We start from the raw sequence: 26912 nt of genomic DNA, 5'->3' as shown, positions 1-26912 counted from the left end.
CACAAAAAGTGTTTCAATGTAACCATTTCTGACTCCTTGCTCCTCTCTTTGTCATGCAACAATTTCCCTTGTGGCATGAAGATAATAATTATGTCACATTTAATTCTGAAGAGGAGGAAGTTCCTTATTTCCTGGTGTGTAACTGTTAATTAATAAAATTCTCCCAAGGTCAAGCTGCTCTTGCAGCTTCTCAGACAGCTGGTCATTCAATTATGTTCTCTGTTGTATAATTTCTTAATTTCCAAAGAATTTATTTCCGCTTTCTCCTTCTTAGACAGTTTTATAGCTTAGCACAATGCAAGTACTGTGCTATAGTACCTGAAGGCAATACAACTGTTCTTTTAAAATATTTGAAAACTAGAATGCTTCACTAATATTAGCAAACCTACATGACTTACTTCATCAGAATTAACAAGATTTCCATCCCTTTGGAAAGTACTATCCTTCATTATCTCAACTGGATAGGCGGTCCTTAGGACAAATAACTAATTTGCAACTTTCTACAACTAGGTAGCTGAGTTCATTTCCATCATTCCTGTTCACTGCTATTGCTATGGCAGCAAGTTAGGGGCTGAGATACATTATCCTTCCTCTGATAAATAAACAAGAAAAAAAAATCTTAAGACTTCAGCAGGGGAAAGATTAATTCTTTACCTCCCAAATCCATAAAGATGGTGAGAACCTCTGGTGCCATGATAATTTTGATTCAGCTATGTTATATAGACTTTTCTGTGAATCATCTTACGATTTTAACTTTTAAAAAAATACGAAAATGTTCTAAACTGACTGAAAATTAGCTTCTTACACAATATGTTTTGTTCTAAATTGCAAGCTGCAAAAGCCTGATAGAATCAAGTATATCACAATATCCTATAAACACATAAATAAAATTTAATTGAATTCTGACATTTACTAATAATAGAACCTTCTTATATTTTGGGTTTTAATAAAAACAAGAGAATAACTTATCTTCTCACAAAAATGTATATTTTAATTTCATTACCTACTACTTATTGACCACTTCCATAATAAGATAACTAAAGCCTAAAATAAAGAGCAATTCAACAAAGATCACGCGTAAAATTATGACGGGTGAGTCTAAATCCATTACATTTATATTTCATCTTGGTATCCTGCAAGTAACAATACAATCTGCCCAATATTATCAAATTAATAGGCTAGGACAATTCCTATATAGTATTTCGTGTGCTCATCAGAAGCACACAAAAATTTGGCAACGTAGTTTCAACAAACGATTACAACTACTTTCAAATATTCACTAAAATATGCAAGAAAAAAATAACTTACTGTCTCGAAGTGTTTCCCAAGCCCATTGGTCATTTTTGAAGAAGAGATGTCGTTTGATTTCTTCTACACCATTTCGACCTAACCTCACTTCTCTGAATAGAGGGAAGGAGAAAAGTAATTAATCATTTAGGATCTTATGATAACCTGTCCAGGTTTATTTGTGGGAAGAATATTAAATCTGTGCAGGATGACAAACACAGTTCTGATATTGTCAGCATAGTATCCACACACACAGAAAATATGTTAAAGATTGAGAACATTAAAGAATTTTTTAAAAAAGAAAACTAAAGAGAGGCTGGGCACAGTGGCTCACCTTAGATCAGAAGTTTGAGACCAGCCTGGCCAATACGGTGAAACCCCATCTCTACTAAAAATACAAAACCAGCCAGGTGTGGTGGAAGACACCTGTAGTCCCCACTACTCAGGAGGCTAAGACAGGAGAATTGCTTGAGTCTGGGAGGCAGAGGTTGCTGTGGGCTGAGATCACCCCACTGTACTCCAACCTGGGTGAGGCAGAGTGAGACTCCATCTCCCAAAAAAAAAAAAAGAGAGAAAGAAAACTAAAGAATAACTACAAAAAACACCCATAAATTTTCTACTGACAACAAAAAATCCAGATTAATCACCACCTTACTTAGTGAGCATAATGAATAAAGCACCATGCATTTTGACAGTTGTTTACATATGTGTATTTTTTTCTTACAGTGGTGAAGTTATGCTTTTCTTTCCCCAACCAAAACTTTACTTTGGCAGCAACACCAAATGCTACCAAAAACCTCCAGAAACACATTTTAAATTTTGAACTTTGAATTTATAATCTGTTAATTATTTCTGACAAATCAAAAGCCAATCACTACTAATTCTTGATACTGCCACAGAATTCAGAGCTTTCACTAGACAAGTTACCAATACCCGCCTCTTTTTTGGTGAGCAAAACGTTTTTTTAAAATGTGATTTTAGCTGAATTGGAAAAAGAAAGTCAGCATCTATTTCTCCCTAGTGAGAGTGCTTGTAAATAAATACTCTGAATTCTAAGTTTTTGCACAAGCTAAAAGATAAGTTGGTTTAGACATGTGACAATTTCTCCAAGAAGCTTTCATGGACACTCAAACTGGATTAAAAAACCTCTCCATGGTTCTCTGGCACATGGTGCGTACCTCATAGTAATTAGTTGTTGGTACTATAAATGTCTGATTTGCTTATCTAACTTCCCCAAAGAACTATGAGGTATTTTGAGAAAAGCTGTGTATCTTGCTCACTACTGTATCCCTAGCACCTAATACACAGTATAGTACAATTCTTTATACTAAAATGTAAAAATTGGCAGGGTGTGATGGCTCACATCTGTAATTCCAGCACTTTGGGAGGCTGAGGTGGCGGATCATGAGGTCAGGAGTTCCAGATCAGCTTGGCCAACACAGTGAAATCCTGTCTCTACTAAAAATACAAAAATTATCCGGGCATGGTGGCTGGCACCTGTAGTTCCAGATACTCAGGGGGCTGAGGCAGGACAATTGCTTGAACCCGGGAGGCAGAGGTTGTAGTGAGCTGAGATCGTGCCACTGCACTCCAGCCTGGGCAACAGAGAGAGACTCAGTCTCAATAAATAAATAACATGTAAAAATTGGCCAGGCATGGGTGGCTTACGCTTATAATCCCAGCACTTTGGAGGCTGACATGAGAAGAGTGGTTGAGCCCAGGAGTTTGAAATCAGCCTGGGCAACAGAGCAAAACCCTGTCTCTATTTAAGAAAAAATAAACATCTGAAAAACCATACTTCAAATTCTAAAGGACATAATGAAAAAAGACAAGTTAAAGCAAACCTCAAATTGAAACATATTTAAAAGTATTAGATCTCCCTAATATTTAACAATATACAATCATAAACATTAAGTATAATCTTACTAATTCATCTGGTTTACTTTCAAATTTCAAAAGTAAACCAAAGGTATATATAATATGCCATTTTTCTTTCAAAAATGCAGACATATATAATTATTAAAATGCTTGTTGAATCCGGACAATAGAACACCAACTATTATGTCTAGAAGAAAAAAGGTAGTATAGTTTTAAAAATGGCTTTATGCTATTGACTCTTTCAACAAGGATTTATCATACATCATCAAATCTAAAATGGTTTAAAGTATAATATATATCACCATTTTTATATCACTAGGAAAAAGAATGCTCTCAACTCATACTATTGACTGTGAGATGTGCTCTAATTTTAGAGATGTTAATATGTTTAAATTTTTTTTAATTTTAACATAAATGTTTTTAAAAATTATGCTGTAATTTTTATAATTAACCAAGTTAAAAATTGAACAATAATAGAAAAAAGTCATCTAGTTTAGCCATCAACCAAGACTATATTGTTGTCATAATTCCTTAGGTATAAGTGAGTTGAGAGCCACAAAAGACATCTAAAATACCATAAAATTACATCAGGTTTCACTGTTTTATGCTTTTGAGAATGGTAGCATTTATAGTCTAACAATTTACATGTAGAAGCTCAGATATGGACCTTAAAAATGGAGCAGCAAGATGAGAGGTCCTCAGAATTAATACAAGTTCAATTTTAAAATTATTTACCTGTCAGTAAGGAAGGCACAAATAAGATTTTTTGCTTCTTTTGATATGTCATTATCATCAGGAAAGGTAAGTGAATTTTTATGGTTCATAATTTTACTGTAAGTTCCAACCAAAGAATCTGCATAAAAAGGTGTATCACCTGAAAAATTGATGGAGAAAACAAAAGGAAAATGAAATACATTTGAAGAGAGTCAGTTTCAAAGAGTCAAAGTTACCTGTTTAAAAAGATTAGGTATGTATTAAACTAAAAACATACACCTATTATCTGAAAAGAACACATCACAAAGTTGTTCTAAGCCTCTAAATGCTTTTAAAAACACATACAAAGTAGGTTTGGATCATGTTTATTTCCTACAAACAAAATAAACATTGCTTAATATAATAAATATTGTATTAGAAAGAGCCAAGTGGTAAGTTTTGAGATGAACAACTAACTATAATAGAGACATAAAATCTTCCTTTACTCACCTACAAGCATTTCGTATAAAAATACTCCAACCGACCACCAGTCACATTCTCTTCCATAATAACCATCACCACCTTGGGATTTTAATACCTCAGGGGAAATATAATCAGGTGTTCCAACCGCTGTATCACATCGTACCATGCCTTCCTAAAAAGAATGGCAGGTCAAATTTTGAATTAGGATATAAAGTCTCAATCATTTAAAATGACTTTCTTATTAATATAACCTATGGAACTGCAAATCTTTGAGCTATAAAATATCATATTATATTAAAACTTAATGCAAACCTGACAAAAATTAAAACAGCTTAATCATATATATATTACTATATACACACCACATACATATACACCAAATAATGTATGTGTGTATATACATGTGTATGCATATACACACACACATTATGTGTATTCACATATACACACAAAGCAATGATTTATATTTTGTAATAATGTTCACTAGAAAGACACATTGCCACCATTTATTATTCCCCAAGTTGTGCCAATATCATGATCTCAACTGCCAATAACAAGTACGTAAGCCAATGCAAATACACTGGGGAACTGACAGGATGAGGCATTTTATAACATATTGGTATAAACGCTGACTTAATTATTTTCTACTAAAATACCTATTTAACTACGTTTAAAACCACAAAGGAAACATACAAAAGTTGACTGTACAAATATAAAATGGAGAAGCATATGTATGGGAAAAAGGCATAATACTGTGTAAAGCACACTGAGTATCTATTTGATACGCATTTTAATGGCCCTCCCACACCAAACCTGAGGGACTTTTTACCTATATTAGCTGGTATTAATGAAACGGAATTATAACTAAATGTACACACAAAAGTTCTTATGCAGTGTTCCCTTCTAACCAACAAATTTTCTATTAAAATAATAAATACAACTTCCCGACTACTGTTCTGTGGTAAGTTTCAAAGAATATAAACTGCTTCAACTGAAAATAAAGTGGCCTACTTGCTCCTTCAGCTGTATATATGTTATTTATTATATAAATAGTGAGGATGGGTATCTTTTAAGACACTGCTAAAATAAGTAGTAAAATCTTTTATATGCTAACAGAAGTCAAGTAAAACACTAAAAAATACACACATTACTGAAATCCAATTTTTATGAAAATCTAATTTTAACACTGGCATAAGTATTTAGTGACATTTAAGCTAATTCCATTCCTAGTTGCCAATAGTGTATATTAGAATTGTTATGAAGGATTTAGTAAATCTGGGAATCCACATTTACCCTAAATAGAGAGGAAAAAATAAATGACTAACAAGTTACAACATTGAAACCATGGTATCTAGTTCAACAAATAATATCATATCAATTCTGGACAAATCCAGCTATGGTTAGTAAATTCTTAAACCATTTTCTAAAGCAGCATCCATCTTAAATTAGCAAAAACTAAATGAAAATCTAATTAATTAACCTTATTCATCTTCATACAAGTACCAAAATCTGCTAACTTCAAATGTCCAGATTTATCCAGCAGCATGTTATCAGGCTTCACATCTCTATGGGAGGAAAAAAATAGTACAGTATTTTCTGAAACAGATTAGACACTGTAAAAATTGTATGAGGCATTTATTTTAGGTCAAGTAACCTCAATCTAAGTAAGGCCATCTTTGATCTATATGTGTTCTCTATCCACATCTATAAATTGAATTTCATCAAGGAAACTTTATATGCTAATGCCTCAGAATAAAACATATATATTCCCTTTTAAATAGAGTTTGATTCTTTCAGAGGGAAAGTCAAATTGTTTGAGAGAGACTGACCATCAAAAATATAACAATCAGACATAAAAGATAATTGAAACATATTAAATAGATAAATACATAAAAAACCCTAGGGCAGGGTCTAAGTCGCTTTCATTTTTTTATCTCTGACATGTAGGCAAAGCAACTGCACGTAGGATTCAAGGAGTGTTTGCACAACAAATGAAACTATTCTTCTAATGAATAAATATGACCTATTCACTAATTAAAAGCAAATTAAGTTATATATTTAAAAAATTAACATCAAAGTATATACCTTAGAAAACTAGTTTACAATTTTTACTTTTCAGAATACCAATTAAAGGCTATATGATCAGATTAAGGGATATTAAAGAACATATTTACATCAACATTAAACTTAAATGCTAAAATTATAAACTTCAAAGTCTGGAGTTCTTTTTCTTTCTTTTTTTTTCCCCTTTCTGAGATGGAATTTCATTCTGTCACCTAGTCTGGAGTACCGTGACTCAATCTCAGCTCACTGAAACCTCTGCTCCCAGGTTCAAGGGATCCTCCCACCATGGCCTCCCAAGGAGCCAGGACCACACCCATTTTTTTGTTGTTGTTGTTGTTTAATTTTTTTGTAGAGATGCGTTTTGCCATGTTGCCCAGGCTGATCTCAAACTCCTAAGCTCAAGAGATCCACCGGCCTCAGGCTCTCAAAGTGTTGGGATTACAAGCATAAGCCAGCACCTGGCCAAAGTCTTGAGTTCTGAAATGCCACTCATGTCATACAGAAGACTGGGTGAATTGAGAGTAGGAGGCATTGAAGCTATTTTTAGCTATTTCCTTCAACAAATGAGAAAACTTAAAGCACTTTTATCTTTACCTATGAATAAAACCCATGGAATGGATTGCATCCAATGCAAGAACTACTTCTGCAGTATAGAATCGTGCCCATTTTTCAGGCACATCATAGTTGCTCATTAAGTTTACAAGATCTCCACCAGGCATGTATTCCATCACCATGTAGAGATAACGATCATCTTGGAATGCATAAAAAAGCTATACAAATAGAAAAAACAACAAAACACATTCATTAATGTTAAACAAAATTGTTTCCTTAAAAAGTGACAAAAATACTAATAAAATATTTAAGTATAATAATAAATTACAACAGTGGCAAGTCTAGCTTTTTGTTTTTTTTTTTTTTTTTTTTTTTTAAAGACAAACATAAATGCCACAAAAACCCTTGTATATGCAAAAGGACTATAACCTGATTATTCAGAAGAGTTACATGGAGACATATTTTCTTTATAACTTTCTATACTATTTGAATATTTTACTGAGAATTTTTTTTTAACTATAACATTTTCAGTAAATATACAAATCTCCTAGGCAAAGAAATATTGTACTTCTAATTTAGCTTGTGCATGAAGTCTACTATTAAATTTATATCAATATCACAATGCTGAAGAAGTCTTTGATAAAGTTGGCTTATAGTTTCAGCTGTTTCGTATTAGCTGTGTAACTGGTAATTTGCTTAACTTACCTGAGTCTCTATGACTATAATCTCTTCTTAAAAGACTGTAGGGACTATACTTTAACTTTTATACCTGCTGCTTAGTCAAACATCTGGATGCCCGGCAGTTAGCAATTGCTTAATAAAGGCGTAATGAACCAAATCATAAAGCAATCCATAAAGTAGAGGTGCACCTAACAGATTAACTGTTTTTCAAGGTTGAGGGATGTTAAAAAAGATTACTGAATATGGAAAGTTCTTAGTGCAACAGATGCTCAACAAATGACAGCAGTCAGAAGGAGCAGTAACAGCTAACACAGAAGTATGAGGAAGGCAGTGGCTAGGGTTAAAACAGTAATAGTAAAATCCACTAATGTGAAATTGGTGAGAATATCAGGCATAAATATATTATGTAACCAGGGACCAAAGAAGAAGAAGTGCAAATGTATAAAATAGCATTTTAAGTAAAACAATAAGTTTAGAACCAAAACAAAAAACAAAAAAGCCCTAGAGAAGATGATCTCTAATTTACCCAAATGTTTACCTTAAAATCTTACTAATATTTCATTTTTTAAACAGTGTTTAATAATTTTAGTTATAGATTCAGTTACTTTACTTTTTTGCAGAGGTTGGGGGAGGGTCTCACTATGTTGCCCAGGCTAGTCTTGAACTCCTGCTCTCAAGTGATCTTCCTGCCTCAGCCTCTTAAAATGCTAGGATTACAGGCATGGGGGCCACCACATCTGGCCCAGACTCAGTTCTTTCAATGTAAAAAATATATTTGGGGGAAGAGAGAAGGATAAGAAAGTGCCTTTCATGACTATCCCAGATTAAAGTATACAATTTGTCATTTGGGCTCCATAAAGAAATATTGTTAATTTGGTGACGGTTTTACCCTATTTATAGACAATATATTCAGAGAGATAAAGCTCTGAATACCTAAACTGCAAAACGCACTGAAAGTAACAAGTATGTCATATATCTTTTAACAGTCACTGAACATTAATTTACCAGTGGTTGTTAGCCAGTGGTGAACACATTTTTGGTCGTCTCAACTGGTGTGTGGGGTGGAAAGAATTGCTACTGGCATCTCCTGTGTAGAGGCCAGGAATGCTGCCAAACATCCTAAATAAACACACTAGTAATTGGAATAATGTAAAGGATAGCCCCTGACAACAAAGAATTATCTGGCCCAAAATGTCAATAGTACCAACTATCTACACAGTTGATAAAAACATATCAGACATTTCAAGTTTAGAAGTGCTATGGCATAAACCCTCAACATTTTCCATATCCTTTTAATTCCAATTACTGGTATGCTTTTTAAGGACAGTCTTCATTATATATTATAAATCAATCACTCAATCAATCACAAATACATGTTAGAAAAAATGGTCTAGCCCAGTTTAACTTACCCCATATAAAATTTTACATTAAGGACCTCAATATATAAGACAGATAAAACAGGAAGCTGAACTCACAAAAGCAGAGAGAAAACTCAGAATTATAATCTACCCAAAACTCCACTTGACCCCATGACTTTTGCCTAAGGTACCTCCACGATTGAACATAACCAATCAAAGACAACTTTCACACTTATGAACAAGGAAGCTGTAGCCCAGAGATGTTAAGTAACATGGCCACAGCTTCAGAGAAAGGCCTATGGCAATCAAGACTAGGACCTGTAACTACTGTCTTCTAGTGTATTTTTCTTTTACTGAAAACCTACAGACAAGTATTATTTGGTGACCTAGCTTAACTCCATTTCCTCTCACTTTCCCTTCATTTCCCTTATTATCTCCTCTTCACAAAATAAGAGACAAATAAATGAGGAGACAGTTAAATAAAATGAGAACCTCATGTTTTGGGAAAAAAATTCAATATTTAATTAAAGTATCTATTTAAATTTTAATAATATATGACTTCCCTCAAATCTAAGTAGATTAAGTTTTCTCTATCTCCTGTATTTCAAAATATGGAATTTAAAATTGTTTAAATTTTACATTTATTTTTTATTTTTATTTTGAGACAGGGTCTCACTCTGTCACTCAGGGTAGCGTGCAATGATGTGAACACCGCTCACTGCAGCCTCGACCTCCTGGACTCAAGCAATCCTCTTGCCTCAGCCTTCCCAGCAGCAAGGACCAAAGGTGTGTACCTAATTTTTTAAATTTTTTATAGAGATAGGTGTCAACATATTGACTAGGCTGGTCTCAAACTCCTGAGTTTATGCGATCTTCCTGCCTCGTTCTCCCAAAGTATTGAGATTATAGGCATGAGCCAACATGCCTAGCCCAAATTCTACATTTAAATTAAATTTTCTATATATAAATTCTACAGAAACATAATTATTCTGTTTTGACCTTTCTTTCTAGAAATGATTCAATAAAATTAAATTTTAAGATTTAAAAGGTAATTAGACAACTTTGTAACTGCCAGTAAATTCTCTATTACTATTCTAAAAAACTAAGCTTCTCAGATGTTTAGTTACAAACTAATATAGCAATAATGAAAGAGTAGCAAAATCATACCTGAACAACCCAAGGACTGTTAGCAAAAGCCATGATGTCCCTTTCTTCCCAGAAAAAAGCAGAATCAGATCTCTTAATCATTTCAAATTTGCTGAGAAGCTTCATAGCATATACCTTCCTGGTGGATTTATGCCTTACCTTTAAAATTGAAAATGGAAAATATGAACTTTATGTTAACAGTTAAAGCTCAAGGTTTCACAGAACAATTTACTAAGCACTTTTAATACCTGTTAAATAATTTAACCTTACTGTTTTAGCTATTTTTATTTCTTCTCTTCTGCCAAATTATTCCAAGTAGCTAATGTCAAGACTTTAATTATCGGAAGTAATGTTTTAAAACAACCTTTATTTCCTATAAGATACGTTTACCCCCCACCCTGCTATTTTAAGCTGCTTCCTGTTTATGAAGCTTATTATTTCTATAGCATTTTAGTCTAATATTAGGAGCAAAGATTTATCTTCGGATGCTTGAGACTTCTCTGCCATAGATACTTCGGGAAAACACTTCCCACTATGGCTGGATTTGACACTAGGCTTTCATACCCTTAGGCAACAATGTCTAAAGAAACTTAAGAATTCTATAAAAACAATATTTTCCCAAATAATATGTTAAACACACAAGTGGATTATTTTAATTTAATAAAGTCCTTTTGTAATCTCATTAAAATAACCTACCAATTGAACTTCTCCAAATGCACCTCTACCAATCACCTTCACTACTTCATAATCTTCAGCTTTCATTCGTAAATCTCTAATTTTATTTATTGTGTCTTTATCTGTATGAAAAGAAAAGTTTATCATTTTAAATCACTAAAGCATTATAACTACCACTACTTATTTACATTTGAGTTCTTGAGAAACACAATGAAAAACAACAAGCTTAATTAAGAATTATTTGAAAATATGGTAAAACTTGAAACTATAAAATAAATGTTCAATGTGCTAAGATTTTTTAAAAATAAATTCCAGAATAACTTCATTATAGCTACTAAAGGGTTTTCTAAATATGACTTAATAGAATGTTTTAAAAACAAATATTACACTACAAACAAAAACTGAGAATAATTAGCTAATTAGTTCCTAGTATTTTAAGTACACATCAAATTTGAATTTAGAAAATGTGATTAAATATTTTAGATTAATGCTGGAATAAAATTTTCTTTTCATAGGGTCAGTTTTAGTGATCCTTTAAAAAAAGACATAATTTAAGATATTAAAGGCAAATACACTAAAAAAAAAAAAAATCAGTTAAATTTTCCAACTGGCAATCTTTAATATTTCTATCATTACATTTCTCTATTTGAACCTAGATTTTAACTTGAAACACACAGTGAAAAATTACTGCAATTATTTATATAAACCTGTCATACTATAATCTATAATAATTCACAAATCCCCACTGGACAGATATTCTAATTCCTAATTTGGTCATAGATTAAAATAGGGCTATTTTAATCCACATGGGTCAACACTGGCATGAGATTACATGGAAAAGCTTCACATTTCAGAGTTGTACAAAATACAGAACAGCTATTAAACTTCAGTTCTGGTTCCTAACAAGAGCTGCATTAATATTCTTGTTTTTCTTTTCAAATGTACATTTAAACTCAAATGTTTGTGTATTTTATGACCAATAAATACATGCAACAGAGAGCAAATTTCTACAGTTATAAGTATATTTCATTTTAATATCCACTGCAAGAAATCAATTAATTCACTGCACAAATATTTGTATCTCCCACACATCGGGCTGTACAACATTGGAGATAAATAAAGGTAACTTTAAAAAGTAGTTCCTACCTTTAGGAGTTCAAACTCTAGTAAATGAAACAGAAACAAACAATGAAAAAAATTTCAAAAAAATGTAATAAGGAAAATAAGCATAGAGTGTTCTGAGTCCTAACCAAAGCCTGCCAGGGTGAGAGATAGCTAGGAAGACTTTCTGGAGATGATGGTATCTGAAACAAGTCTAAACTGAATAGTAGTCATTAGCTAGGTGATAGAGAATGAAAGAAAGAACAGACCGGGCATGGTGGCTCACACCTATAATCTCAACACTTTGGGAAGCTAAGGCAGGCAGATTGCATGATTCCAGGAGTTCAAGAACAATCTGGGAAACATGATGAATCCCTGTCTCTACAAAAAGTATTTTTTTAAAAAATTAGCTGGGCACAGTGGCAGTTCCCTGTAGTCCCAGCTACTCAGGAGGCTGAGGTGGGAGGATCACCTAGACCCAGGAGGCGAAGACTGCAGTGAGCCGAGATCACACCAGTGCACGCCAGCCTGGGCGACAGAGCAAGACCCTGTCTCAAAAAAAAAAAAAAGAACAAACAAACAAAATAGGCAGACAAGCAACATAAACTAAGCACAGTGGAACTGTATTTAAGTTCTATGTTGCTGGAGTATCAAGTTTGTAGTAAGGACTGACAGAAGAGGCTGGAGAGCCCCAAATAAGTTCAGGCGCTTGAACTTTACCTGTCAGCCAGTAGTTATATTAACAAAATTATTATTTAAGTATCAAAACTGTTTTCACATTAAAGTTTAAAGTAGCTCGCTCTATAAAATAGATCAAAGAAACTGCTCTGTTCTAAAGGGGGTTAAAGGTGTCAGACAAGAGATAGAGCCTCATCTACTTTAGGCTCTTCCATAATACAGCCCTTGAGGAATCCTTTGGAATCGGCTGGGAACTGAGAAGCACCACTACTACGGGAAGGTACCCATGAAAGGAATTACGGTGGATAAAACAACATAGACAAACTTACACTTCAGGAAAACTACACTAGGGAATTTGTAGAAGATGAATTCAATAAAGGCAAGACAGGAGGTGGGGAGAATTTTAAGAGTATTGTAATACCCCAGACGAGATAGAAAGTTCTGAACCTGGGTTATAGCCTGTGGGGCTGAGAAAAGATTCTTGGCTCTAGTTATATGAGGTTTCGAGCCATAAATAGGCTGTAAGTCATTGGAAATCTAAAAGATCTTTCTATGTTCTACTGCCTTGGATTTTAGCTTGTCCTAATGCAGGTTTACATGCTAGTAAGTATAAATGCCTCTGTTGGATGGCTTTCAATCAAACTGAGTTTCTATGGCTCTAATTTTCCTGGTTCATCTCGCCAAGGGTCCAACCTAGAACTAATCAAGAACTTACTGGTAAAAGTCTAAGCATTAGGCTTTCGTTTCCCAAACACTCAGGACTATGTATTCATACCCACCCAAGTCTCAGGATCCTAAACAGAAGCCTATCTATTGTAAAGTAGTCATGCAGGAGATCCACTCCTGGTATACGGGTACTATATAGCCTGATCTTTGTAGGCTAATGGCTTAATTGAGACAGAAAACAATGCATGCACTACAACAGGGGTCCCCAACCCATGGGCAGACCTGTACTGGCTCATGGCCTTTTAGGAACTGGGCTGTACAGCAGGAGGAGAGCAGTGGGTGAGCAAGCATTAACATCTGAGCTCCACCTCCTGCCAGATCAGCGGTGGCATTAGATTCTTACAGGAGCTTGAACCCTACTGTGAACTGCACATGCAAGGAAGCTAGGCTGCACACTCCTTATGAGAATCTAATGCCTGATGATCTGAGGCGGAACAGTTTCATGAAACCATCCCATCTGCCACCCCCCAACCCCCACCCTGTCCACTGTCTTCCACAAAACTGGTCCCTGTACCAAAAAGGTTGGGGACTGCTGCTCTAAAGAAAAATAATAAGTACACAAATAAATATGTAACTTAATTTCACATTGTGATACATATTCTCAAGAAAATAAGACCAAGCTTTCCCAAGTCTGTAAGCACAGGCTATACACATAGGCTAATTCTTCAATCACTTCAAACTCTGCATTGATTCCTCAAATAAACACAAGTCAAGGAAAACAACTCAAAATTGTTTTTTTTAATTGCCTACTGATACTACTCCCAATGCCCTCAATTCTTTGAGCAGCCATTCTTGCCCAAAGGCTAACAGTCTTAGTCAAGTTTTTCTCTCTGTACACATTTGTTTGGCTGCTGCAATCACAGACCATCACTGAACAGCTCTCTCTGCTTGGCTCATGGATAAGCCACTCGTACACTACATAACACTGTAGCCTCTTTTTTTTTTTAAGTCTGTGTTTCTTATGATCATTTTTCTTTATGAATAAATTCTACTGGGATGAGACACTCTGTTTTAAACATTCTATTTTTTTCTGAGTGCTACTGTCCTATGAGTCAGGAAGATCTTACTGAGTGCTTAGTCTGGGAATGTCCAATGTATACCGTAATCCTTTAGCACAGTTATACTGTCTCTGCATAATTTTTAAAAAAATGCTTTGCCACCTAACTTGATAAAAATAATCCTTACTCCATTGTGCTTCAAAAGGACAACATTTGGGCTGGGCATGATGGCTCACATCTGTAATGCCAGTGCTTTGGGAGACAGAGGAAGGAGGATTGATCAAGGCCAGGAGTTTGACATCAGCCTGGACAACATAGCAAGACTTGTCTCTACAAAAAATTTAAAAATCAGCCAGGCCCATGGTGGCATGCATCTATAGTCCCAGCTATTTGGGAGGCTGAGGCAAAAGGACTGCTTGAGCCCAGGAGTTCGAGGCTGCAGTGAGCTATGAACATGTCACTGCACTCCTACCTGTGCAACAGATTCTTAGGGGAGGACAAAAAAGGACAACATTTGAAGTATACTTTTCTCTTCTTGCTTTGACACAATGTGCATGCACCGGTAATAAAAAATAAATAAAATGTTGTGGTATTGTGGTACATATAGCACTCAAAACTGTCAAGCTGTAACAGCATCACTGTGATTTCTGCTGTGCTGAGCGGCAGTGTGAAGCAAGGAGAGCATTACATATGGTCTCTGTTGTAGCTACTCAGCTTAGCTGTTGTAGAACAAAAGCAGCCATACACAATACATTTTTTAAAGTGTGGCAACATCCCAAGAAAACTTTATTTATGAACATTAAAATCTGATTTTCATATTATTTCACATTCATGATATATTATTCTTTTGACTTTTTTTTAATCATTAAAAAAATACAAAAAAATATGCTTAGCTCATGAGCCATAGTGGTGGGTCAGATTTGGCCTGTGAGCTGTAGTTCACCAACTCCTGCTCTAATAAAACCCAGCAGCCCTCAGAGGACACTGCTTCCCTACAGCTCTCAAGTGGGAACCTTTACTTCTCCCCAGGCCTTAGACTACTGACCCTGAAAGTGGAATAGATGAACTCCACTGCTATCTCCACATCCCCCACCCCCAAATCTGCCAGCTTTGATTTTCATTGTATTAGGTTGTATTTCCCACCTCTCATTGTTGCTGTAATCCACTGACTCTCAGAGGTCACCATGTCTCGTTGCTAGACAATTTTACTTCCTGATTTACCAAACTTCTCTCCAATATTCTCCTGTTTTAATTATTAATAACTTTAATATACCCACAGATAATGCTTACAGTACTGCTCTCAACACCTACACTTCTCACCTTCAATGATTTTGTCCTCCACCTTTACATTACCTTGCTCACTCATTTCCATGGTCACATAGTAGACCCTGTCATTACTAGTAATTATAATCTTCCCACAATTTCAATTAGAAAACTTACACTGTCTATTACTCTCTTATAGCTTTCCTGCTTAGTTCCTCTAGTATCTTAACTCCAACAACACCCCAACCCCACCAGGACCTCCAATACACTGATCCTACTCCATCCATACTTTTCCTCATTGTACTGATAGCCTCTCTTTCCTACCTACCCAGCTTAAATTACATGGTCAATTATTATCATCATTCACTTGCATATACCTTTAATGTCATGAGTTCTCTTCTGCTTCATCTTACTTAGTTTGGCAAAATGACAATCCTATTATAGTTAAATCCAACTCTCCAACTACTCTAAGTCAGCACCCATGCAGTTGAATATGTCTCGATAAATACATAAAATCACAATGATTGATCCTATTTTAAAATTCATAATCACAAACATCAAGCTGGCCTTTAGCTCTACTTGACAATCCTAAATTTCTAGCCACTCTCCCACTCTCCTAGAGACATATTTCAAGTTTTCCTCTTTCTTCACACAACTCCCACAACTCTCCTACTGATGCCCATTCACAGATAATGATCTTGTTGGCTACTACCCTGAAACAAATCAAACAATCAGAAGAAAACTGCCACTGATTTACCACCACTTATACACTTAACTATCAGCATGTACAAGCATATGTTTTATCTTTTCATCTTTTACTATGGGAGACTACTCCTATCTTTAGTCAAACCCTCCACTCGTGCACTAGTTGTCATTCTTTTTCATTACTGTAGTTCAAGGATATTGCTCAAGTAATTCTCCCTTTCTCCTCTATTACTAAGCTTTCCCATTCTTAAATGGATCCCACCATGCTGTTTTCTCTCCCATCTTAAAGAAACAAAACAAAACAAAATCTCTTGACCCCATTTCTCTCAGCAGCTACTGTCCCACTACTCAACTCCCCACTGCAGCAAAATTTCTCAAAAGTTGTCTATACTCTCTGTGACTAAATCTTTTCTCCTATTTGCTCTAAAACCCACTTCAGGTCAGCCCTGGCTCTCACCTTTCTTTCAAAACAACTTGTCAAAGTCACAAATGAGCACCATGTTGCTAAATCCAATGACCAGTTCTCAGTTCTCATCTTGATATATCAGCAGCTTTAACCGTCTGATCACTCTCTTCTGATACACATTCTTTACTTGACTTTCAGGACACAACATTCTTCCAATAATACTGAAGATTTTATTTTTCAACCTCAGTAGTTCTCAGTTGCCTTCGCTGGTTCCTCCTCTTCTCTCAGATTTCTTAAAATTGGAGCATTCCAAGGCTCAGTCCTTGATGGTGTTTTCTTCTCTATCTGCACTCACTTCTCTGGTGGGCTTTAAAAACCATCTACATACCAACTTCCAAATATTCATGTCTCGTCTAGTCTCTCTAAACTTTAAAGTTATATATTCAATTACTTTCAAAATATATCCTCTTTTGAAAACACTTCTCAAATTTAATGTGCCAAAAACTGAAGAAATATTCTCAACCAAAACTTACACCTATGAGTCCCACACTTTGGTTCAATTTTGCTCAGGACAAAATTCTAGGGGGCATTCTTGACTCCTTTTTTTCTTATACTCCACAGCCTATCTTTCAGGAAAATATGTTGGCTCTCTCTTTGAAATTATCTGGAATCTGATAACTTCTCACCCTCTTCATTGCCACCATGCTAGACCAAGTCACCATCATCTCTTACTTGGATTACTACAATAGCCTATTAACTGATTTCCCTGTGATATTCTCAACACAGGGTTATGTTCTTAAAACACAAGTCAGATCATGTCACTTCTCTGCTCAAAAGTCTCTAATGTCCTGCCATCTCACCGAGAGCAAAAGCCCAAGACTTACAATGGCCTATATGACTCTATATGACCTAGCCTCCCTATTTCCTTACCTCTATGATACCATCCTATAATTCTCTCCCTTGCTTAATCTTCTCCAGCCACACTGACTTCCTTGCTGTTCCTCAAACAGGCCAGGTACACTCTCCTCCCTTCGGGCCTCTGCACTGGCTGTTCCTCTGTAGGCTACTCTCTTCCCTCAGACATCCACATGGCAACTCCCTCAACTACTTCAACTCTTTTTTCAAATGCCACCTTTTAGCAAGGCCTATCCTGGCCACCTATCTAAAACTAAAAGCTTCTCATAATTTCCAATCCATCTTAAACTGTTCTATCTTTTCCTGTGGCAGATTTCAACCTGTTATTCACAAAATTGGTTTTATGCAAATAATACTTGCAAAATTACAAATCTGGTAAGTCCTCATTCATTCTAAAACCTCCAAATAGGATTTAGTGACCATTTAGACCCTTTTAGCAATTTCTGATTGTCAACTATACTGAGCCAGGTGATGCTGGCAGAAGGCTAAGATTCAGAGAAGTCAAATACTACTATACAACACACTCAGCAAGAAATGAATTGGGCAAACTGAGTCATAAATAGGAACAACAGTCTTAACAACCACTACCTAGCTAATCATTAAAGCTAGTCTTTTAGAGTTAAACATTCTCCAAATGATCACAAGTTAGCAAAAGGGGCAGTGCAAAAGGCTAACTTATAGCTTCTGGGTTACCGATAATTCAAAAAGATTTCAATCATATATAAACTCTTCAATCTAATTTTCAAGAAAGCAAATGGGTGATTTTTCATAATACTGTCTTAAAAATCGGCTGGGTGTGGTGGCTCATGCCTGTAATTCCAGCACTTCAGGAGGCCGAGGTGGGCAGATTGCTTGAGGTCAGGAGTTGGAAGACAAGCCTGGCCAACATGGCGAACTCTACTAAAAATACAAAAATTAGCCAGATGTGGTGGTGGGCACCTGTAATCCTAGCTACTCGGGAGGCTGAGGCACAAGAATCACTTGAACCCGAGAGGTGGCGGTTGCAGTGAGCTGAGATCAGGCCACTGCACTCCAACCTGGGCAACAGAGCAAGACTCAGTCTCACAAAAAAAAAAAAAAAAAAAAAAATTAAATTAAATTAAATTAAAAATAAATAAAAATCATACTTTATACCCAGTAAATTCTACTTCTAGGAATTTATCCTAAGGAAATGAGATATAATGTGGGACCAAGATTTCTATAATAAAATAGTTTTTACAATTTTATAGAGTAAATAATTTCATATACATATAAAAGAATATTAGGTAACATTTAAAATTGTGTTGCTGAATAATTACACAGAATTATGTTCAGCATATGTTGAGCAAAGAAATAAACTGCAGAGTATATGAACTTGATTTTCTATAAACTTAATTATATACTGATATACAGATATGGATTTTTTTTTAAAAGACCAGAAGAAAATATGCCAAAAGAATAACTGCAGTCTTCTCTGAGTTTGATAAGATTACAGACTATTCTGCCATGTTTACTATATATTTTAAGTTTTTTATAATGACCCTTTGTTGCTTTTCTAATGAAGAAAAAAAAAAAAGATGTATTTTGCCTGGCCCAACATCCTAGATTACAAAATGTACATAACTTTATGCATCACTAGAAATTCTAACACACATTCGAATTTCAAATATGTTCAAAGCTTTTTTAAATGTCAGAATAGATAAAATATGGTAATAAACATTATACACCATATACTGTTTGCCCAGAATACTGCTACTTTGCCTAAAGAAACCCAGTAGACATTGCATACTTTTAGAGTAGTGAAAGCAGACCTAACAAGCTCAAAATTTAAACTTATTTGAAAAATTCACAAAACATTATATTCAATTCCATAAAAATCTGTTTTTTTTTTTTTTTTTTTTTTTGAGACAGGGTCTCACTCTCTCATGCAATCTCAGCTCACTAAAACCTCCACCTCAGAGTTCAAGCAATTCTCCCACCACAGCTTCCCAAATAGCTGGGACTACAAGCACACACCACCATGCCCAACTAATTTTCATATTTTTGTAGAGACAGGGTTTCGTTCGCCATGTTACCCAGGTCATTCTTGAATTCCTGGGCTCAGGTGATCTACCCACCTCGGCCTCCCAAAGTGCTGGGATTACAGACATGAGCCACTGCACCCAGCATCTGATTGTTTTAATGAAGATTAAATGTCCAAATGTTCAAATAAAATCATGCTCCAGGAAGATGTGCCACATTTTGACTGCATACGCACTTATGCATGCATCCACCCACCCACATATACATAGAGTAATCCAGTTTAATAAAGAGACCAATAAAAAATAATATAAATAAAAAAATCCAAACTCCTAAATTCAAATTCCTCAACATGGCAAAAAAACAAGAAACAAAACAAATTTTGATCTTGTGACTGTTCAGTCTTGTATTTCTAGATAAGATACTCCCCACAACAACGCTCTAGCAATGCCTAGCTATTTGCAATTGCCTGTAGAAGCCATACTGCTTCATACCTCTGTGCCTTTCCACATGTTATCACTAGCCTAAGATGACTTCCCCCACCACCTTATCTGACCAAGTTACCATTAAACAAGATCTAATCTTTTATTTCCTCTTTAGACATTCCCAATTCCCTCTCAAGCACATTATTTCCCTATATTTCACCTAACAATCTGAAATGGAATTGTTTATATAGGTCTGTTTCTATTACATTGTATGTCCCCACAATCCTTAAGGATAGAGACTATACTTGTACTTGATGCTACTGAAATATTAAAAACACTTAATGACATTGTACAAAAATGGAGATAAACACATGCTGCATTTATCTATTCAGGAACGATAGAAAAGCCACATATATTTACTCCAAAATAATAAAAGTATATATTTAAAAATCAATAGAGTTTCTCAAAATGTTAAACATAGAATTATCATATGACCCACAAATTCTACTTCTAGGTATCTATGCAAGAAAAATAAAAACATATGGCTACACGAAAACTTCTACACAAATGTCCATAGCAGCATTATTCATAAAAGCCAAAAGTAGAACCAATACAAAGGTCCATCAATTGATGAGCAGATAAACAATACGTGGTATATCCATATAAAGGAATATTACTGGCAATTAAAAAGAATGAAATACTGGCACATACTACAACACTGATAAACAATAAAAACATGCTAAGCCAAAGAAGCCAGTCACAAAAGACCATTTTATTGATGATTCCTTCTAAAGGAAAGGTCAAGTGTTGACAAATCCATAGAGACAGATAATAGATTAGTAGATGCCTAAGGCTGGAAGCCTGGGGAGAAATGAAGAGTGACTGTTAACGGGTGTTGGCAGATCTCTAGAAACAGAAAATAGATTAGTGGTTGCCTAGGGCTGGAAGCCTGGAGAGAAATGGAGAGTGACTGTTAATGGGTATGAGGTTACTTTATGAAATGATAAAAACGTTGTAAAAGTAACTGTGGTAATGGTTGCACAACTCTGTAAATATACATACACCAAAAAAGCTCACTGAATTGTACACTTTAAATGGTGAATTTTATAGTATGTAAATGATAACTTAATAAAGTTGCTTTTAAAAAAAATCATTCTTGAGTTTGGCAATGATTTTTACATATGACACCAAAAACACAATCAATGCAGAAATAGTCTGTAAGTTAGATTTCATCAAAATTAAAATTTTGCTCAAGGAAGACACTATGCAAATGAAAACTGATACTAGCAAATGTGGCAGGGACGCAGAACAACAGAAACTCTCATTCATTGTTGGTGGGAATGTATAATAAAATGGTATAACCACTTCAGAAGACAGTTTGGCAGTTTCTTAAGAAGTTAACCTATTCTTAGCAAATAGCCTAGCAATTCCACTTCTGGGTATATAGGTATTTGCCCAAGTTAATTTAAAACGAACTTCATTGCGGGGCACGGTGGCTCACACCTATGATCCCAGCACGTTAGGAGGCTGAGGCAGGCGGATCACCTGAGGTTGGGAGTTCAAGACCAGCCTGACCAACATAGAGAAATGCTGTCTCTACTAAAAATACAAAATTAGCTGGGCGTGGTGGCACACGCCTGTAATCCCAGCTACTCAGGAGGCTGAGGCAGGAGGATCGCTTGAACGCAAGAGGTGGAAGTTGCAGTGAGCTGAGATCACACCATTGCACTCCAGCCTGGGCAATAAGAGCGAAACTCCATCTCAATCAATCAATCAATCCATCAATTGATGCAAAAACCTGAAAAAACACAAATATTTATAGCAGCATTATTCATAATTGCCCCAAACAGGAAATAACAAATGTTCTTCAACAAAGGAATGAACAAACAAACCAAGGTATATCCATTCAACAGAAAGTCGCTCTACAATTTAGGGGAAAAAAGGAACAAGCTACTACTTCACACAGCATGGACAACATGGAGGAATCTTAAATGCTTTTTTGAGCCAGAGTCTTGCTCTGTCACCCAGGCTGGAGTGCAGTAGCACAATCTTGGCTCACTGCAACCCCCCAGGTTCAAGTGATTCTCCCACCTCAGCCTACCAACTAGCAGGATTACAGGCGCCCACCACCACACCCAGCTAATTTTTGTATTTTTAGGAGAGACGACGTTTCACCATGTTGGCCAGGCTGGTCTCGAACTCCTGATCTGGGGTGATCTGCCTGCCTTGGCCTGCCAAAATGCTCAGATTACAGGCATGAGCTACCATGCCCAGCCTTAAAGGCATTTTTGCCATGTGACAAAAAGACAGACTCAAAAAGCTATACGTTGTATGATTCCATTTAATGACATTCTGGAAAAGGAAAAACTATAGGAACAGAAAAACACATCAATGTTTCCCAGGAGTCGGGGTGGTGGAACTGTACCGCATGGTATTGGGGTGTTACATAAAAGACTATATTTGTTAAGACCCACAAAACTATACATACTTTATGCAAATAGAAAAAATCAATTGCGATTCCGGGGGATCTCAGGATGGAATTCAGACTCTAACAAATGAATCTAAATGTATGACAAACATATGATATACCTTGACTGAAGTTGGTGAGAGAAAAGAAGCTGAACTAAGTAATTCTGGAAAAGCGTTTTAGCTGGAAACTATAAGGCTAAAGACAAAAAAGGAACGGTACAAAGACACTGTACTCCAGTTGTTAAAGCCATGTCTCACAGGGTATATGGTTTACTTTACAAGAATATTAGGGTTGACTAAGTAAATATAAATAGTGGGAACCAGGTTTCTCACCATCAGAGAAAAAAAAGTTACAAATAAGCAAAGGAGAAAGCTAGAATGAATCTTGTGGTACTAGATTAGAACTGGTAATATCAGTCAAAACAGTTTTAACATGTGTACAGGTATAGAAATAATTATAGATATGTGTATATTCACAGGCTGTTATACATGCATACATATATTTCCTAGCTATGTCAGCCGAGAGGGCCTTGAACAATGATTCTCAGGAGCAATGAGCACACCTAGCACCCAAACCTTGATTTCTAAGTATCATTCTCCAGTAAAAAAAAAAACCAGAGCTCTTCGGAAAAAATGGCTGATTTTAGGGCTAAAGGGAAAATATAAGATGAGCCTGGAGCATCGTGTAATGCCAGAAAGTGAAGAAGTGTTCCTTTAAAAAAAAAAAAAAAGAAGAAGAATAACATGCCAAAGAACATAGGAGTAGGAGCTGGGTCCAACCTGAAAGAGCTCCCAAAAGGCGAAAATGAGAACAATTTAAGCAACAAAATACTAGGTTGGTGCAAAAGCAATTGCGATTTTTGCCAAAAGTGATGGCAAAAACTGATTACTTTTGCACCAACCTAATAAATAATAAATTACTGAATTATATCCCAAAGTATAAAATAAATATATGCAGTTTATATGATGTAAATAAATGACTGAATTAATAAATGGGGGAGAAAGGGCAAATCTTCCATACAGAATTTCAAATAACACATGTAAAAACTCTCCCCTCTAGGAGAGCATGGAAAGGGAATATTCTCCCCTCCACAGTGTTTGGAAAAAGAAAATGGTAACTTTCTAGTGGAGAAGCTTGCCAGACACTACCTTAAACCAAATGATAAAACGTAACATCACCAGTGATGTGCCTCGATTTATGATGGAATTATATTCCAATAAAACCATCATAAAGTTGGAAATTTTAAAGTCAGAGACCATCTGGACTTTCTACATCATCTCTAACAAGTCAGCATCCAGCATCCAATACACCGAGCAAACACATAACAAGTACTTACTATACTGTCAGTTTGGCAGTAAGAATATAAATGCTCCTGCTCTCATGGCACTTAACATCTAGTGATAGGAGAAGGAGAAAAAGGAGAATGGACACTGTCTTAGTCTGTTTTTGCTGCTATACAGAATACCACAGAATGGGTAATTTATAGAAGAAAAAAAGGGCAACTGGCAAGGGTCATTCAATAGCAGACAAGTGGAAGAGTTAAAGCAATACATGCACAAGAACTCACTTTTATAACTAACCCCTTTCCACAATAACAGCATTAATCCATTCATGAGGGTGGAACCCCCATGAACTAATCACTTCTTAACGTCCCCAACTCCTGCAGTTAAACTTTAATAAGTTTTGGTGAGGACATTCAAACCACAGCAGGTACCAATCACATAATCATAAGAATAAATATAACCTGTGATAAGTGTACAAGATGCCATAAAAGTACATGCTCTGAGTATCAGATCTATGAAGTCTAGATAACTAAGAGGTTAGGGAACAAAAATGAAGGCTTATTTGAAATTTAAAGGATGACTGCATTAAGCTGGGTGGGCTTGGAAAGAATTCTAGAAAAACAACATCTGAAAAGTCTTATGGAGAAGGTATCATGGTACTTTCCAGGAAATAAATGTCAGCGTGCAACTGATGTGTAAAGAAACAAGGAGGAGAGGTGTACAGTTAAGAATGTCACTTAGAAGCTTAGATGGTATCAAGTTTAGAAAATCCACCACAAACCTGGGAATGGAATTTGACTTAAATTTACTATTCAAAAAGAATCCTCTGAAAGCAATGCAGGTAACCATACATGAGCAAAAGTAGATTACTGAGACTGAATGGGAGATTTTTATGATCATTTAAGTGAAAATAATGAAGCTTAAACAAGAGTAGCTGTGTTGGAAAAAAAGGGAAAGTCAAGCCTCTGTGTGAAGACTGCCACTGTTCAGAAATCTGCACTTACCAGTCTTTTCTTTGGTTTACCATAACCAGACCATTTACCTATTGTTACTTTTCCAGCAACTCCATCATTCTCCAAAGTTTCTCTAAAGATCTTCAATCACCTCAGCATGTTAATTCAATAGGTGTAAACTGACTCCACTTAGAGGTGTAAACTTATTTAAAGCACTCAAACTTTTCCTCTTCCTTGAACTTCAATTTCTTTAAGTTTTTAAAACTCAGGAGAGTTATAAAAAGAAAAAACAAGCAACTAAGTAATTTTTTTTTTTTTATTATCCAACTCATTAACCCAAAGGCCCCAGCCTGCCATTTCAGTCTCATCCCCTGCAGTCTGTCCTCCCAACCCTTTCTCTCTAATCATAAACCAAGTTCAATTTACACGAACTCCTGGTTCCTCAAAGATGTCATACTTACGGATGGTGTTCCTCTACGCCAGAACTATTCTTCCTCAACTGAAAAATCTAGCTCATGTTTTAAGGCTCAAGTATTACTTTCTTTTTGAAGCCTTTCTTTACCCCATTCAAGATCTGTATCAGTACATTCTCTACCAATTTCTACTATTGCAAGGTATATCCAAGGTGCTATTTGCTTCTGTGTGTTATTTCCATCCACGAGATGGTAGAAGTTTACCATCTCGTAGATGCAGTTTCTAAGAAAAACGGTCTTGTTCTTCATGTCTTTAGTGACTGAACATTCAAAAACTCTTTCAAGAATGGTCTCATGAAGGCCGGGCGCAGTGGCTCAAGCCTGTAATCCCAGCACTGTGGGAGGCCAAGGCGGGTGGATCACGAGGTCAAGAGATCGAGACCATCCTGGTCAACACGGTGAAACCCCGTCTCTACTAAAAATACAAAAATTAGCTGGGCACGGTGGCGCGTGCCTGTAGTCCCAGCTACTCGGGAGGCTGGGGCAGGAGAATTGCCTGAACCCAGGAGGCGGAGGTTGCGGTGAGCCGAGATCGCGCCATTGCACTCCAGCCTGGGTAACAAGAGCGAAACTCTGTCTCAAAAAAAAAAAAAAAAAGAATGGTCTCATGTAGTGAAATTATCCTTTTCTCATTCATCTTAAACACGTAATTCTAACTGAGAAGGATGGGAGTGGAAGAGAGAATGACTTTTAAATGTCTTAAGAGGTTTTCACAAGATGTGGCTCATTGTAGTCTTCTGGCCTAACACGTTTTTAATAGATTTATATTACTCTTTTGCATTTATCCCTGGATATGTATTCATACTTCTGATCTGATCTGGTTCATAAAACTTTACAATCTCAGCTGAGAACTCCCTGCAGAAGAACCTTGCTTTCTATGGCTGCAACCTTCTAATATTTATTACTTTTTGAAATGTTATCCTTCACTTGGAATCACGATTAATAGGACATATCTTTCCTGTAAATTTGATTACATTTCCTAAGCTTGGAGCATGTGTCTAACTGTGCCCAGCATTTCTTTCCTTCATCAATATAAAGTCTTAGGCAGTTTTGCCTTTCAAGGGATATTTGACAATGTCTAGAGACATTTCTGGTGATCACAAATGGGGATACGGGTTAGAGTATGCTACTGACATTAAGAAGGCAAAGGCCAGGGGTACTGTTAAATATCATATGATTCATATGATACCAAGAATAGCCTCCCAGCAAAGAGTTTTCTGACCCAAAATGTCAGTGGAGCCACTTGAGAAACCCTGGTCTAAAGTGAACGGAATGCTTTGTGTCAAGGGCTCTGTATCATCCTAAATGCTAACCAATTCAAATTCATCCCTTTTGATCAGTAAGTCTGAATAGTGATTACTCTCATTACTTTCTCAATAATTGTACTATTTGCCAAAGCAACCAAAAATTTACCAACTGTACTGGATGCTTTTATCACTACCATAGCTATTATGTCATTCCGTAATCTATATTATAAAATATATACTATATGACCATAAAATATCAGGTTTTTTTTAATCCACACAAATGCTCTCTCTTGCATTTATACCCTGAGGTTTATGAATTTTCTTCATTCAATGGTCTTCCCTTCCATTATCTTCTTTTAGACTGTTAAGATTTGTTTGATAATCATGTATTTCTATTAACATATAATTATGAATCTTGTACCCTAATGTCGCTGTGACATCCATAATGGTTTAT

The 26912-nt window shown here is 35.8% G+C and overlaps 1 protein-coding gene across 3 annotated transcripts in view; it reads right to left on the bottom strand.

The window, feature by feature from the left end:
- Positions 1-26912, bottom strand: part of ROCK1 (Rho associated coiled-coil containing protein kinase 1) — a 163869-nt gene that overhangs the window by 86601 nt on the left and 50356 nt on the right. For all 3 annotated transcript variants that reach the window (XM_032293240.1, XM_032293241.1, XM_032293242.1), the window contains 7 exons: positions 10839-10939; positions 10164-10301; positions 7000-7175; positions 5822-5906; positions 4369-4513; positions 3901-4039; positions 1309-1400 (listed from right to left, as the gene is read on the bottom strand). In XM_032293240.1, the coding sequence (XP_032149131.1) occupies positions 1309-1400; positions 3901-4039; positions 4369-4513; positions 5822-5906; positions 7000-7175; positions 10164-10301; positions 10839-10939 (876 nt within the window). The remainder of the gene's footprint in view (positions 1-1308; positions 1401-3900; positions 4040-4368; positions 4514-5821; positions 5907-6999; positions 7176-10163; positions 10302-10838; positions 10940-26912) is intronic.

This window comes from Sapajus apella, unplaced genomic scaffold, assembly GCF_009761245.1.
Source record: "Sapajus apella isolate SASKATOON/1434 unplaced genomic scaffold, GSC_monkey_1.0 scaffold29, whole genome shotgun sequence".
NCBI classification, from domain to species: Eukaryota; Metazoa; Chordata; class Mammalia; order Primates; family Cebidae; genus Sapajus; species Sapajus apella.
Note: the sequence above shows the minus strand (reverse complement) of the source record. Positions and strands in the feature narration are given on the sequence as shown.